Source organism: Passer montanus, unplaced genomic scaffold, assembly GCF_014805655.1.
Source record: "Passer montanus isolate IOZ18808 unplaced genomic scaffold, ASM1480565v1 scaffold66, whole genome shotgun sequence".
Classification (NCBI taxonomy): Eukaryota; Metazoa; Chordata; class Aves; order Passeriformes; family Passeridae; genus Passer; species Passer montanus.
This window is the reverse complement of record NW_024371704.1, coordinates 2234813-2251059: the sequence shown is the minus strand read 5'-3', so window position 1 is coordinate 2251059 and position 16247 is coordinate 2234813. Positions and strand designations below refer to the sequence as shown.

At 42.0% G+C, this 16247-nt stretch overlaps 1 protein-coding gene across 7 annotated transcripts in view; it reads left to right on the top strand.

The window, feature by feature from the left end:
* The window catches only part of CPS1 (carbamoyl-phosphate synthase 1), a 104529-nt gene extending 89449 nt beyond the window's left edge, over nucleotides 1–15080 (top strand). For 6 of the 7 annotated variants that reach the window (XM_039728672.1, XM_039728670.1, XM_039728675.1 and 3 more), the window contains 7 exons: nucleotides 133–303; nucleotides 2876–2950; nucleotides 5801–5899; nucleotides 11698–11757; nucleotides 12650–12762; nucleotides 13340–13469; nucleotides 14710–15080. In XM_039728672.1, the coding sequence (XP_039584606.1) occupies nucleotides 133–303; nucleotides 2876–2950; nucleotides 5801–5899; nucleotides 11698–11757; nucleotides 12650–12762; nucleotides 13340–13469; nucleotides 14710–14808 (747 nt within the window). In that variant the 3' untranslated portion in view covers nucleotides 14809–15080. The remainder of the gene's footprint in view (nucleotides 1–132; nucleotides 304–2875; nucleotides 2951–5800; nucleotides 5900–11697; nucleotides 11758–12649; nucleotides 12763–13339; nucleotides 13470–14709) is intronic. The other variant, XM_039728676.1, reaches the window with a different exon arrangement.
* Nucleotides 15081–16247: the final 1167 nt, after the last annotated feature.

The following is a 16247-nucleotide window of genomic DNA, read 5'->3' as shown; positions in this document are numbered from 1 at the left end:
TCCAAATTTCTGTGTTTCTTATTTGACAGTCTGAAGAATATGTTGGACTCAGGGCTGATTTCAACAAATATGAATCAATGTGTTTTTTCCCAGTGCCTGACCCTGCTATTTCTCTTTTTTTAATCCCACCAGGTGATAGAGTGCAACCTGAGGGCCTCACGCTCCTTCCCCTTTGTATCCAAGACTCTGGGGGTGGACTTCATTGATGTGGCCACTAAAGTGATGATTGGGAAGGAGGTTAAAGAGTCATCCCTCCCCACAATGGAACACCCCATTTTGCCATCCACATATGTTGGGATTAAGGTATGGTTTTCAAAAGAACCACAGAAACCTCACCACAGAGCCAGCACGTAGCATATTAATATACAATTAGTGCTTTAGTACCCAGAGAAAACTATTTACTCATTGGCCAAAGGTCAAATTGACCTTTTGTAGTTTCTGTCAAGATAATCAGTTTGGAAACTTTAGAGAAAAATCAGAAAAATTATCCAGTGAAACCAAGTCTTCCTTTATTTTTAGCATCTAACCTAGTCTGAATCCTGTTTATGAACTGCATAATAAATTTACACTTGCAGAGTTGAAGTCCAGGCTATTTCATAATACTATGTAATACACATGGGGACATGCACAACTTTGTGTTGTGGGTGCCCCCCATATTTTATCTGCAGGATCTGGGACACGGGCTGTCAAATCCACATAATCCCCTTTATATGCACAACTGGTTAAAATATGGGTGGAAGTCTTGCATCCTTTGGTTTCAGTAAGGCCAAGGTTTTACTTTCCATAATTGCTAAGCTTGAATAGGACCCAACATCATAAACTGTGTGGTAGATATTTTTGAATGCTTAGTGGAAGGAAAAAAAGTAATCATAAAAAAAATCTAGAACAGTGGTGCAGAAAATCCAAAGGATAATGAGAATTGTTTATACAGAAACTTTCAAGCTCTAATAGCTTCCATATAAAGTGCAAACTGAGAAAGCAGAAAACATCTAACATCTTTCTACTAATAAAATGTTCTGAACTATTAAAATGCAAGCCAAATTTATGTCCCAAGCTAGCCAGTATAGATATATCTTTACATTTTATTTTGATTGCACAGATAGGCATTATTCAAAATTCAAACTTGAGATTTTTTTTTTTTGTGAGCCTAATTTATTTTTGTACATTTCTGTTATTTAGGCCTGGAGCTTCTGCACTGTTGTTAGCTGAACTGCCAAGAGTTTTGTCTCTCCTGGGAACACTGGCTACAGAGCAGAAAACCCAGCTTTATTCTTGAAAACTTCCCTACAAAGCTCTTTATACTGCTTGCATTCTGAGTGGATTTGACAAATATAAAAACCTGCTAACACCTTTGGAAATGCTAAACTTTGAAAAACATCCCAGTTTAGCCTGTTTGTTGTTATTCATGCATCATATTTTCTATCCTCTTACAATTTATTGCTAGTAGTGTTTGCATGGACACAGGATATTTTTTCTCCAGCAGTTCTTAGGAGAAGATACAAAACCCTTTTCTTCTTTGTCAACATAGCTGCTCCTTTGTGGATTTGAGTACCACTGTTTAAGCTTTAGTGACTGAAATGCTGTCTGAAATACTTGCCATGTTTGCTTCCAGATTGCTGCAATATCAGGGCCTGACCAAGATTAAATCCTGGGGAGAGAATGACTAAGTTTTAAATAGGGTTTAGTTGCAGTACCAGAGTCTGCTCCTGATGATGCATTTTCATGTTCATGGCAGATAAAAATTAGGGAAGTGGTGGTAGGCTTTGTTGTTTGTTACCTTTCAAGACAATGTACTATAATAATCCATGTATTAAAATAATCCATCTTGATTGCCATATCTCTGCTTGAGTTGGCCACTGTGAACACATTTTCTCTTAACTTAAAGTGGAAACAAAACTGATCTAAAAAGTCATAAAGACACATGACATTTTTTGAGAAGCCTTTTGAATTTCTCCTGTCTCATTTTAACTGGTCACTGCTTCACATGAAGCAGCAGCTGTATTATCTTCAGTGTTACCCTTGGGGACCTCCAGGGACAGAATTATGGCTTCAAATTTTAAAATAGATTTGTTTCTAAGCAGAAATCTTGCTGCCTTTATGCAAATGCCATTAGTTGTTTAAAATGTGGAGAAGCCCCACAGAAAATGACTTGGTAGTATGAAATTTGTTCCATGTTTGTTACATGTGGTCATTGGTTCTTTAATGAGACTTTCTTTTCCTCCCTTCTCTCCATGTTTCTTATTTTAAGATCAAATGAGACAAAAGAACTCAATGCTGTGATCTAAGCCCTCAGATGATAATAATAATACTAACAGTGATCAGGGGGCTTAATATTAGCATATAAAGAGAAAAAATACAAATGTATGTTTCTGGATGGGGAAGGGGGAAAGTACAAAAATAACTTATGAAATTTCATCTTGTGTGCACCAAAAAAGAGTGCATTCTTGTGGAATAGTTTTATTTCTGCAAATGAAACATTTCATGTAGAACAGCATTCTCTGGAAAACCAACTGGATTCAGATAGTATCTCTCCTAGTTCCATGAATTAAGTGCTTCACAGCCTTTTTGTTTAAAAATGTGTCTTTAAAACCATGCTGATAGTGGGCTACCACTGGTTGAAAATCTACCACTGGAATGTGAGCAGGATGCAAGAGTCAGATGATTGATTTATTGGTGGAGTACATGGACATTTGTTCCACTCCATCATCAAGATGCTGAGGGAATTATTTTGCCAAATAGTTCTTTGCTTATCAGCCTTGACCACTGCTTTTTTTGGATAACTTCTCTTTCTGTCACTTCCAAGCATGGAATTTTTATATTTTTTTTAAGTATCCAATTTTTATTCTTTCTCTCTCCTGCCTCTTTCTTTCACCAGGCCCCAATGTTTTCCTGGTCCAGGCTGAGAGATGCTGACCCTGTTCTCCGTTGTGAAATGGCCTCTACTGGGGAGGTATCTTTTAGATTTGCCTTTTTTTTTTTAAACCAAGTTGACTTTAAACATCATGAATCTTTGAAAGTGATCTTATTACTGCCTGAATCATGATGGCATCTGTTGCTTCTTCAGAAAATTGAAACCATCTTTCTTAGCTGCAAAACCCACAATGTCCTGGAAAACCCATTTTTTTCAGCCACTGGATGTCCCTGTTTGCCTGCATGTCAGCTCCCTGAGTAGCACCTGGTTGGTGTGATAGCCTGAAATGAGTTTTTGAGAGTTGTTGGGTTCTGGGTGGCTGTTTTATGACTCATGTGCTTCTGAAAAACAAGTGCTGACAGCTCCCAGGCACATGGACTCTTGCAGCAGCGACATGGAGACCCCTGGGCATGAGTGGTTGGTCTTGGGATGTGCCAGTTGCTTAAAGGCAGCAAAAATGTGTGGTGTTTTCTTGCTTCCTGCTAACCATCAAGGCATGTCCCAAGGTGCAAAGTGAAAGAAAGCAATAATGAAATGTGGTGGTTGCAGGGGCTGTGGGCAGGATGAGCCTGGGCAGCTTTCCCCACTCTCAGTGTAGCCAGGCTGTGAGGTACTCCTGGAATGCCTCCTGGGGTGGTTATGGCATGCTGTGAGGGCACAGGGCTGGGCATCTTCCTGCCCAGGCTCAGCAGCCTCACAGGCACAGGTTTCCATCCATGTCATCTGACTCACACAGAACAAAAGGTTTCTTCATGAGTTATTGCTGAGCTATCAAGGGCGTCCGTAGATACACCCAAGTGGTCTTTAAATTTTATGTGTTCTGTTACTTCTAGAATGAGTTGCAGTAGCAAAATCTTATTCTGGGCCAGAATACTCTCTTGGAAAGTGATAAAACACTGAGGCAATTTGATCAGGCTTAAGCAATTTGATCAGACTTAAGTCTGCTGTACCATCACTGGACAGGTGGCAGATCCTGGGCTGCTCCGTTGGATGTGAGCTTGGGTATGTCCAAAGAAAACATTTATTATTTTAGTATAAAAAATACCCTATACAGATACAAAGTAAGAACAGCCTTTAGGTCTCCTACATCTCTCCAGAATGACTTTATTTTGCTCTTCATAATATGCTGGAAATCAGTATTGCAGAAGATTTCCTTTCGGTATAGTTAATGGGCAGAAAAAAGTCAAGTGACTTCTGTGACTTCCTGATTTTCAGAACAAAATAGAATACAGAGACAACCTTCGCACCAAAAAGAATAAAAATGTAACTAGGGACAAGAATTATTTTTCTGGGCTTTATACAGAATTAGAGATTACCATGGCCATAAAGGAGGGATTATTAACTTTTATGAGTTGGAAAGATCCATATTCACAAATGCCATAAAGTGTGACAGTTATGAAAGTCTTTCTTATAGTGAACTAAGGATAATAACTTGCTTTGGGTAAAAAGCTCAGTTATTCCTCACAGACATTTTTCACACACATGGCTTGATCTGGGCTTGAATTTGTCACATCTGTCTGGCAGAGATTTATTTTGCTGCAAGCCTTGGTTCCCACAACAGGACAAGACAGTGCTGGGGGTTCCTTTGAGTATTGTGGCTGTGGACCATGCCATAATGATAAACCTCTCCTGGCAGGCTGGGAGCCTACAAGGGAGAACCTGTCTGTCACCCTAAAAAGTCCAGGAATATAGAACACACAGAAAACATGGGATATATCATGTTGTCATGATTTTTTTTTTATCCCTTCCCTTGTAGGATTTTTGTTTGTTTAGTTTTTTTTTCTGTTTTTTGTGGGGTTTTTTTTGGTTTGGTTTTTTTTTTTTTAACATCAGTAGATCTGGCAAATCATAATTTATTTTTCATGAAATACTGGTTTCTGCTCACCATGGTGAGACCATGAATGTGAGGGCTCACTCTGAGATGGGTAGGACCATAAGAGGAAAATGGGAGAGCAATTCTCCATCAGCTCCTTTATCCAATCTGTGTATGTTGGTAGATTTGTTATTTCAAAGAGAAAAATCAGTGACTGTTTCTGCTCCTGATTGTTTTTCAACAAGTGTGGAGCTGACCAGAAAAAGTGAAATTTGATTTTTATCTTTTTAAACTTTCACAAAAGCTCACTCATTCCTCTTTTGGTCACCAGAATTCCAAATTTTGGTGAGGAATGCAGTTGAGCCCTTTCAGAAGGTTGTTTTTATACTATAGTCTGTAAGCACCTGAGCTCCACATCCAGTTCTGAATGCTGGAGAGCTGCTAAATGATTCTTACTGGTTTCTTCCCCAACTGTTTCTTTAAAATTATAATTTATTTAAAATAAATTATTACGAATTGGCCTGATTGCTTTGTTCTTAAGTAAATACTACAATTTTACTTGAATTTTGTTCATCTGTGGACTTTTAATGGAAAAGCATCTTTATATCCTGTGGTTTTCCTTCACAAGCAATGCCAGGAGTACATGAGAGCACAAACACTGCCTTAGCCTGGTTTGCAGGCACACAGAGGAGTGTGCCTGTGTGCACAGCTCTCACTGGTGTCTAAGCCTTCTGTAATGTTAAATAATTTGCAGTGCAATCCCAAACATTGGAGCAGAGGGTGTGTACAGCATCCCAATAACTTAGCAGAATCAATTGTTACTCCTCAGCGTGCCGTTGAAACTAAAGCATTGCTTATTCCTCCATTATTGCTTCATTCAAATGATGAGATTTGTCTGCAATGATTTTCTGATTTATTCTGTTCTCCGTGCCTGCAGGCTCCATGCAAAGCAGTCTGTCTTCTTCACACAGAAACAAAAGATCCTATTTGAAAATGCCATTCCTCTTTCTTTTTAAAGCAATGTTTTTGGGTTGTTTTTGGTTTTCCCCTCATGCATTCTTTGTGCCTTTCTGCAGGTTGCATGCTTTGGGGAGGACGTGTACTCTGCCTTCCAGAAGGCTCTGCTTGCCACAGGGTTTACATTTCCTAAGAAAGGAATTTTGATTGGAATCCAGGTGAGTCCTAAAAATCAAAGCTTAGAAAGGACCAACAGAGAGAAACTCTCAGGGCTTTTGCCTTGCTTTCATTCATGTGGCTTTCTGGCTTAAATGTGTTTCTCTGCATTTCATCCTGGAGTGCAGTGTGACAGTGTGGAACAAACACCATGGAGAGATCTTTACTGGATTCAGCAAGGCTGGTCTGGTGGGTTTTCCCTCTATCTGTAACTATCAGGGTCTTCCTGATAGTTTCAGCTGGCAGCTACAGAAGTTTGTTCTGTCACACAGAGCAGCTTTCAGTGATGGCAGCAAGAGATGAAACCCTAAAATCCAAGCTCTAGTGTAGCATGGAGTCAGGGCACCTGCAGACTCTGGATCTGAGAGGATGCAATCCCTTTGAGGAGGTATAAAAACCAGGAGTTTGCTGTGGGAAGCCCTTGGAGATGGCTGCAAGCAGAGACTTGGGATCAGAGAGCTCTAAGACATGCTTCTGGGGGAGCAGAGGCTGTAGATGGTCAGTTCAGAGAAACATCCCAACAGAACCCAGAGCTCCCTGTGTGCTCCCTCCCAGTGGGAGCCCTGGCCATGTTACTTTGCAATCATATGAGCTCCCTTCATCTGTGCTTTACCTCTTGTCCTTTTCAAACCCATTCTCCTCCAAACCTCCCAAATAGGGGGCAGTTTCCATGCTGCAGAGCTGGATCTGCTAGGCTTTCCCCATGAAGGCACAGGTACTCCCAGCAGAGCTGTAGCACCATGGACAGTGCAGAAAAGCTGATGTTCTTGGGGTGTTGTGGGATGGTTCTTGGGCTGCGTGGTCTCCTCAGGTATGGCACTGTCACATCCCTCTCCTCACTGGGGTCACAATGGGAATGTACTCAAGTGCAGTGGGGCAAAGGGTTAAAGGACATCAGTCTGCCACCAAATCTGTGGCAATAGAAGGAATTCTCCAAGACTTTTTAATGAGAATCAGGCTGTACTTTATTCTGACCACATTTTTATGCTGGCTAGGTTGTGCTATAGAAATCATTCCATCCACACTTGTGCAGTGGAAATCATTACAAAGTTCTTCACCAGACCTTTCACATATTTATACATAAAACCCCAGTTCTCATTCATTGGTTCTACATTACACAATTCTTAGTATTCATTCTTCTATTTGTTACTGATTCATTCACCTTCAGTGCTAATCTGGTTCTCATTCTTTGGTTCTTTTATCAATCTTTTCCCAGACCAGGTGTCTCCAACCACACCAGGGGGTAATGTCTATTAATGTCCATTTATCTCCTCTGTGTCTTCTGGCTGCTTCCAGTCTGTAGGTGTTAAACTCTCAGAACCTAGGAATCTTCTTTTTGTTGGTTGAAGCCCATCAGATCTCACACAGTGAAACTCAAACCCCTGGTGAAGTCTTTTGAAGAGAAACCCCAATTCCCTACCCCTTGTCAAAGGCAGACAAACCCCTGACTGAAGTTCCTTAAAAAATTTAGGAGTTGTATAATTTCCAACAAGTCTTCACCCCACCCCCCATTTTTCTGCCATCAGTCCTTTGCCTGTTTGATGACTGTGCACAGCCAGTCTTGTTCCCTACCCTACAGTTGCTGTGAGCCAGAAAATAAGAGGCAATGCTCATTTTAGTAGTGATGTTTCTGGTTTCCACACTTTGTCAGAACTACCTCCTCAAAGGGATTGCCTCTCGGATGCAGATTCTGACTCCATGCTACACTTGAGCTTGGATTTTAAGGTTTCATCTGTTGTTGGTATCACTGAAAGTTGCTCAGTGTGGCAGAAAGTTAAAATGATGTCATTATGGGAATGCTCTCCAGTGCAATGGGTTCTGCAAAAAGCCTTTAAGTGAGGAAGTTCCCCATGGGTTTTCCTTAGGAACAGCCCTGGATCAGCAAGGAGGTTTTGTGTTTCAAGATGAAAACACACAGAAAAGGGAAAAAAAAAATCTTGGTTCTTCATCAAGGAACAGTTACTGACTGCATAAGGTGCTGAAATCAGAGACATTTGTGAACTTTAGGATGTTCCTCAAAAATTCCTGCACTTCCAATACAACTAGAACATTCTTGGGCCCCAGAAAACCATCTGATTGTGTCCTGCCATTTTCACATTGTGCTTGCAATAAGCTGGTGCTCTACATGATTGCATAAAGCTGATAAAACAAAACCATAGAATAGATGAATTTTCCTGTCAGACAACTGGGGTGTGAAAAATGTCTTTGGCTGCTTGTGCCAGCAGAGGATGTGAAGGAAGTGTGTGAAAAGTGGCCAGAAAGGAACATGACTTCTGCTAACAAGGATTACTGCTGAGTCCTTAAATGTCAACATATATACACACATCTGGGCGTGGAAGCAGCTGCTCTAAGTTTCCTCTAATTAGCAGAAAAATTGCTTGCTACTTAAAAGTTCAGTATGAAACTCTGGGTAGTTGGTACTGTATGTCTACTGTATATACTCCATATTTTAAAACAGCATTTTAAAAAGGAGAAAAGCAAAGCCAGGAAGCAATAAAAAGAGAGACCAGTGTTTAAAATTTAAGTGTATTTTCCAGATAGCAGCTGGAATGGGCAGAAAAGAAAGTAATTTTAACATTTATGTAAGTTCTGTGTCAGTAGCTGTTAAACTGAGTCAAATGTTCTTTGTACAAAGGTGTTAAGAAAAAAAGGGAGGGAAAAAGAAAAGATAAAACAAAGCCCAAAGCTCAACTCCACAAACCTTTTAAAAGTAATAAGATTCTGTCTTTTTAATGAGCGGTTCACAGTTTATTTTCTTGCAAAACAAACTTTAAAACAACAGATCAATTGCTTAAAGATCTCTCTGCATCTCAGCATATTTTTTCTACAATTAAACTCCAAATCAAGAGGCATAAAGTTGATTCTGAGAACCAGGTATTGCCCCCTCCCCAGTCTGGAAATTGTAAGCTATGTACTTTTCAATGGTCTGCTTTGAAACAGAGGGGAAATAAAGCCCTGTGAGAAGGGAAGATTGAAATGTTGACCTTTGCCTGACATGTGGACTATAAGGGGTCTTTCAGTATTTGGCTGGAAAAAAGGGGAGCCCCTCTCTGCAGAAATAAGAGGCACAAGGAATGAGGCACCAGGCAGGCTGTGAACACCAGCACTCTTCTTGTTTCAATCACAAACATGAACCCACAGGCAAAACTGTTGGGGTATCCTCACAAGGAAACACAACCTCAGAAGGACAGGTAGCACACAGCCTCTCTCAACCATCACTGAGTGTTTTCAAATGCCAGGATGGCTTCTGCAACCTGTTCTGGTGCACAGAGCACACACACAGGCTCCTCTGCTTGTCTCTGGGGAAGATGCTGTGATTCACCTGCAGTAGATGGTGAGCTCAAAGCACAACCCAATTTTGAAGGCTTCATTGCTTCATGACTAGCACCTTGCTCTGATTTTTAGGCTGGATTTTTTTATCTATGGCAGAGAGGGAAATAAGTAGCAAAATGGTCTTGAATTCTGCTTCCCTCCAAAGCAGCTAGGCTCATATTTCAGTGATTTGGTATGCTGCACATTTATACCTTTGCTATTAATCATGTTGAGGTTGGAGGACACTGCCTTCTTGAAGGTAAAAGTCAAATGGATGTAGTTAACAGGAGCAGAGAGGGAGATCTTGGTTTCCTTGCAAATGTTTCTGGGGTTGTTCTGCAAATCAAGAGTCAAATGGTACTGCTGTGATCTGGAGTCCAAACTGAGCCCAGTGTGCCCAGGCCATGACCCCACCTCTCTGGGAGCTGCCAGCCTGGTGTGCAGTGCCAGGGTAATCCTCCTGCTGCCATGCTGGGCTGTGGACAGCCAAGTCACCATCCCAAGGTCAGGCAGGGGACTGCTCCTTGGCATCCAGGGCACAGCACAAGGCAGGTGTGAGCCTGCTGGGTTGTCCTTCAGCTGAGAGCACTCAGTGACACTGCCCCAGGATCTGAGAGGTCATACTCCATCTCCTCTGGGAGAGCATCAGACTTCCATGGTAGACAAGTGAAACTCTGCCAGTTTATGTCAGCTGATAACCTACCTCTTCCCACAGTCTGGAGAAACCTGTGATGCTGAAACCCTGAGTTAGCAGCCATTAAATAATTTATATTTTATGCAAAAGAAGTTGAAAAGTTATTTTTCTTTCCTGATTGGGCTATTCAGTGATATTTCTGGGATGGAGTGCGTGTGTCTTACAAGATGCAGAAAGCATTAATAAAGTATTTTATTTTTAAATCCTGGCACTCCAAGTCTGTTGTCTCAAGGTAACCTTCTGCCTTGGTTCCTTACATACCAGAATTTTTGCATCCTCCACTGTGGGTTTGGATACAGCATCCAAGATTATCACAGGAGATGGGTTGGCTTCGTTTTGAGCTGGATCTCAGTGAGAACTGATGTATCTGTATTGAATGAGCTAAGGATGTAGTGCTTTACAAACAGCAAGGCTTGCTGGAAAACATGAGGGGTTGTAAGAAATTGAACTTTTCAGATAAAGGAAAAAAAATGCAATTCTCCTACAATAAATACCTTCCACTAAGTAAATCTGCTTGTACTTTTCACCTTTAGTAACTAATGGTTTCTTACACAGGTTATTTCAGCCAGCTTGTAAATCTGAGGCTGCTCCAATGCAAGCTGACAGCTGTAATTTCTTTTCATAGAGAGGCTGTTTTATGTGTCACAAGTGTTCAGTACATGTTTGATAGAAGTTTATAATACTGTTGTGAAAGCCAACACCCCTGAGCAGAAGGCAGAACCACTCTCTCTGACTGGGAAGCTGCCAACCCTGTCACACTGTATATTTATATTTTCCAGCTAATGTACAGAATGAGATGGCTTTCAGAATGAGTGGTCAGGAAAAAAAAAAACAAACCAAACACAAAAAAACAAAAAAACCTGTTTAGTCCTTTTCTTCTTAGGAAATTGTTGACCCTTCAGGATATTGCTCTCTCATCCATAAAGGTTAAGCTATCAGTAGCTCCAGCAGGAACAAGGGAGCTTGTAATAATCTTACTTGCTAATGTGTGTAAGACCAGACCAGGCTAAGGTTAAAAGCAAGGTTTGGCTTGCCTTGGGAGGGAGAAGGGCATGTGTTGCATCTGATATTTGCATTGCTGTACCTTCAACTTCCCAGAAATACTTAGGCTGACACTTTCTCTCACCTGTTACTCTAAAACAGCTTGTTCAAGTGCAGAGTCTACAGGAGGTGGTTGTACCTTTCTAAATTATATTGAAACTGGATATGCATTATAAGACAATCTTTCAAAGGTTCTGTAAGTCAGGCATTCAGGTTCTCATGGGAATGTGGCATCCCAGTCTCCTGACTCCATTTCCATATTCCCATAGGACTTAGAAATGGACTCACACATGCACCAGCTCTTATTTGTGTGAATGTGCAAACAGAGCACTCACAGGCAGCCCAAAGCCATCCATATATGTTATCTGCCAGAAGAGAAAGCAAATGTTTGAGCAATGATTGAAAATATATTTGATTAAGAACTGAGGAGACTCTAGTTGGTGTATTTGAGAAGGCAATTGCCCAGATATTTAATATACAGTAGCAAATCTTTAGTGGTTGCAGTCTGACTTAGTATGGGAATGCTTACTCTGGTGTAACACAATCTGTCTTGTTCAGAGTCACTTGGGCTTCAGGATCCGGACAGTTTTCTTGGGAATGGTGCTCTACATGCACATGCAGACATTTCTGTCCATACACACAGCACAGAAGGGTTGCCTCTTAGCACAGCGTGGATGAGCCTCATGTTCCCCAATAGTGTACTGTTCCAAATCCTACCTTTGGTGCTATATCTAAAAAATTTCCTTTTTTCAGGAGTCCTTCCGCCCCAGATTCCTCAGTGTAGCAGAACTGCTGCACGAGCAAGGCTTCAAGGTAGGTGGTTCCACTTAGTTAAAGCTGGGGAGCCTTCAAAATCTCAAATGTCCCCAGCCTGCTACAGGAACGTTGGAGGTTCTCTATCCTTTGGAGATAGAGAAAAAAGGGTGTTTTCAATGTACAACAAGGATTTTTTAGCTGAGTGATCCATAAAGTCAGCAGGTGCCACCCAATTTAAAGTTTTCATGTTTGTTTAATTGAGCATATGGATCTGTTTTGAGGGCAGGAACAACCCTGGCTCTGCTATCAGCCTGCAGCCAAGATGGACATTATACACTCCCCCATCTTCTCCAAGAAATCAAAATGCCAATGGGATGCCATGTATGGCAGGAGACAAGGAAGGGCACACCTTTTGTATGAGTATGTCTGTATAGTGCTTCATTTTCAGTGACACTCACAGAAAGCTGCAGATACATGAACTTTGTGGTGTTCACATCACTCTTGTAACCCCTCTGTATTATTTTGCATCCACATCTCTGTAAAAGCAACACAGCCCCAGAAGACTGGTGAGAGTACTGCTTTTCTAAACTTAGCACTAGGCATTAAAAAGAAAATAAACATGGCTAAAAAAATTACAAGTGATTGAATTGATTGCCCTATTGAAAGTCACAGGGATTTAAGTTTTTCTAAGCCACTTCTCTGCTTCTGGAAGTGCTGCTACCATTCATTGACTATCATCCATCAGGAAATCACAGATAACAGAAAGTTGGGAAAGTTGTTCTGTTCTCTGTGTGTCTGTCTATATGGAGAGACACCCTTTTAATGAAAAATGCCCTCCAAAATCAGCTCTGACAGCAAGGCTGTGTGTTGGGTTTGGCCCACATGAGTTCAGTGAAAAGTTTTGGTATTGTAAAGTACATAGTAAAGATCCCTTTTTTTCCTGGCACAGCTTTATGCCACAGAAGCAACCTCAGCCTGGCTCAATGCTAATGGCATCCCAGCAAATCCTGTGGCATGGCCATCACAGGAGAGGCAGAGTGCCAGCCTCCCTTCAGTCAGGAGGTAAGAGACCAACCCACCTTGTCAAACTTGTGTTTGCAATCCAGAACAGCAAATGCAAGGGGAAAATTGGTGGTCCTGTTGAGATCAATGGTAGGGATTTAATGGGGCTTGGAATTAAATCCGAAAGTTTGGGTTTATCTGATGCTGTCTGGAGCTGCCACAGCAGGGAGGTTTCAGCTTAATGAGCATCTCATTGGACAGTCCTCTTTAGTATGGCTTACATGTATTGCTCCATGTTATATTTTCATACAAGGATACATGAAATCTGAATATTTAGCCTTTTAATGAGTCAGTCATGCCTTTAACTGAGGCATGACTGACTGTCATTAAAAGGCTAAATAAACATCTCAGTTGTGCTGAGCTGTATCAAGGCTGAATATTGCTTTGTGTTGCTGACTAGAACTGAAATAAATCCAAAATCCTGAATAAAGCTTAATGCCTTAACCTTGTTTCTTGAGCAAAGACTAAGCTCAAATGACATTTTTCAACGTTGTTTAGCTGCTTGCCTGTGCTATTAATTTGAGGTTTTTATTAGGAAGGACACGTTGTCACAGTGTCTTGTGCATTGTCTCTTCAGGCTGCTGAGGGATGGGAAGGTGGATCTGGTGATTAACCTGCCCAACAGCAACACCAGGTTTGTCCATGATAATTATGTGATCCGGAGGATGGCCATTGACAGTGGCACTGCTCTGCTCACTAACTTCAAGGTACTTCCCATATTGTTCTTTCTCCTCTTAGACATAAGAGCCTTCAGAGCATAGATTCCAGTCTGTTTGGACCCTCATTATCTCTGACAAATAATGTGTCTGAAAATCATGACAACAGGGTGGTTTAAATAGATCTTCTTTTTGCCACTATACAAAATGACATTGCTCTGAGTAAAACAATACCCAACCAAATCAAACCAAACAAAAAAAAAGATATAAATTCTGAAGTCTTGAGTCCTGCACTGTGCAGCTGAAATTGTTGCTGCATCATTTTCACTTCAGAGCAAACATCTCAGGGTTGCATGTAACATCTTTAAATTAGGATGGGAAATGCTTTTTAGTGGAATATTATCCTGGTATGGTCCTTAAACCTTACAGCAGGATGTAGCTGTGCTTTCTTGAATGATCCTTGGGGCAGTCCAGTTCAGAAGTGCCATCCAAGTGGAATTGCTGCCTGTCCTGTTGCAGTCCCAGCTGCCAGTCACTCTGGGTTTGTGGCTCCTGACAAAGCCCTTCACACACTGGTGGGGAGCAGATATTAGGTGATGCAAAGTGGGACTCCTGCTGCCAGCAGTACCCTGCCTTCCTTTGCAAGTGGCTTTGACTGTCACCAAAGCAGCAGCATTAAGCACAGCAGCCAAACTCCCTCTGATTTTGGTGGGCACTGACATGGAACCCAGTGCCTTGAACTGGTGTCCAGCTGCTCAAAGTCTTCTGCTGTGATTGGAGTGAGTGCAGGCAGGGGGAATAACAAGCTGAAGGGTCACAGGATGATGGCCAGGCATGATTAGCAGGAATGGGGAATTGAAAATGCATCATTGCCTACTAGCAAAACACCTTCTGACAACCACAACAAGGGTCCCCAGCCCAAATTTATTGCCACACCTGCCCGATGCCTTTCACTGAACTGTTTGGATTGTAGGGTTTTAATCTCTGAGTTTGAGAGAGGAAAACAAGCCTGGTTCTCTTTGCATTTGGGCTGTAAACAACAGGTCTCATGGGACAGAGCTGTCTTGCAAAGGGAGCCTGGGCACATCTACATCTCTGCAGCTGGACACTCAGGCTCCACAGGGCTGGAGTCGGCTCCTGTGCCCAGCCACCTTGAAATTGGTATTGATTTGGAGGAGTTCAAGGACTGATCCTGCACCAGGAAGTTTCAGGGTAGCAGAGCAAAAGTGTGGAGCCTGCTCTGTCATGCAGCCTTTGCAATGCTCAGTCCTCCTCTGCTTTGTATTGACAGGTGACAAAGCTTTTTGCTGAAGCTCTCAAATACTCTGGAAAATTGGACTCCAGGAGTCTCTTCCACTACAGACAGACTGACAATGGGAACACTGCATAGAACTCTCTCCAGCCTGCAATCTTACTGCTCCTGGTGCCTCAAAAGAGGGCAGATTTCAGATCATCCACCTAACCATCTTTCCATGTATTTTGCTTTTGTTTGGTCTTTTTCAGCCTGCAGATTTGATGGGAGAAAAAGGCTGCATGTGTGTGTCCTAGAATTGCTTCCAAGTTCTGCTCAGTCCTTCAGGCTATCATCATTGCTATTTTTTACATTCTCATTCAATATTGTGAATTCAGGTGGCTCACCCTGTATCATAAAGACTCTTTCTCAGCCTTCAGGCTATCATCATTGCTATTTTTTACATTCTCATTCAATATTGTGAATTCACAATGGCTCTCCCTGTATCATAAAGACTCTTTCTCAGTCTTGCTTCTTCCTTCAAAAGGGGAGACCTCCCCAAAGACTTCCCACATGTTGCTGTCCAATGCTTTGTGCCATGATTGTGGGCATTAAAATCAAATCCTTTGAAAATGGAGTGAAAGTGTTGCAGTGCTTTACCCCCTCCTAGTTAAATGACCCTTTCATTTCCATTCCACCTTCTCTGCTGCTTTTTCAGCTCTGGCAGCACTTTCAGCTGCTGTGTGTGGAGCAGATCCCTGGGATGTGTTATCCTTGGCTGTCTGCAGGGCAGAAGACCTCAGCAGCACATGGAGTGCCCTCTCTGAGCCTGGAGCAGCTAAGGAACACGAGTCTGTCATGCTTGGCCTGCAGTGTGTACACAGCACACCCAGGAGCTGGGAGTGTTCAAAGCTGGACAACTTCTCTGATGTTGCTAGAGTAAGCTGAAGTGGAATATTTTCTTCCAGACACACTCTGCCTGCCTGGGATTCCAAATCCAAGGCACTGCTAGCCTTAGGTACCTACCTCTTACATATCCCTCAATGCCTGCAGTCCCTGCCAAGAAATGGTGCTGGATATCTGGTGGTGGAGCTGGCTACCATCTAGCAGTGCTTTTTGAACCCATCATCACTGCAAATAGTGCACCGAGGGTGGTGTGGATGAGATGAGCAAACCTGGGCTGCTTCTTGTGTCCTCCCAAGTTCCCTTGAGTCCCAAGGAGCTTTGAGTGTGGAGAGAGAATCAGGGTGAAGAGGTTTTCTGTTTGGGTTTTTTTAATTAATGCTGAAACCTATCAGGAAGGATATAAAATCTGATGAGAGCTGTTACCGATATGAGCAAAGGTATGAGCAGAGTCTGTGATGCCTTTACTTAACAAGGGACTCTCTGAACACTAGGTGTCAACTGCCAAGACCAATTTTTGAGTCAGACTTTATTTCTAGTTGCCATCCCAAGTGTTCTTTTCATGATATTTCTTCAGTACTATATTTTGTGATGAACACAACCCTGCCTGCTGTGCACAGGGAGAGCTTTGCACTTTTAGAGTAGAGATGTTATTAGAAAAACTCACAACAACAACAAAAACCCCCAAACCAACC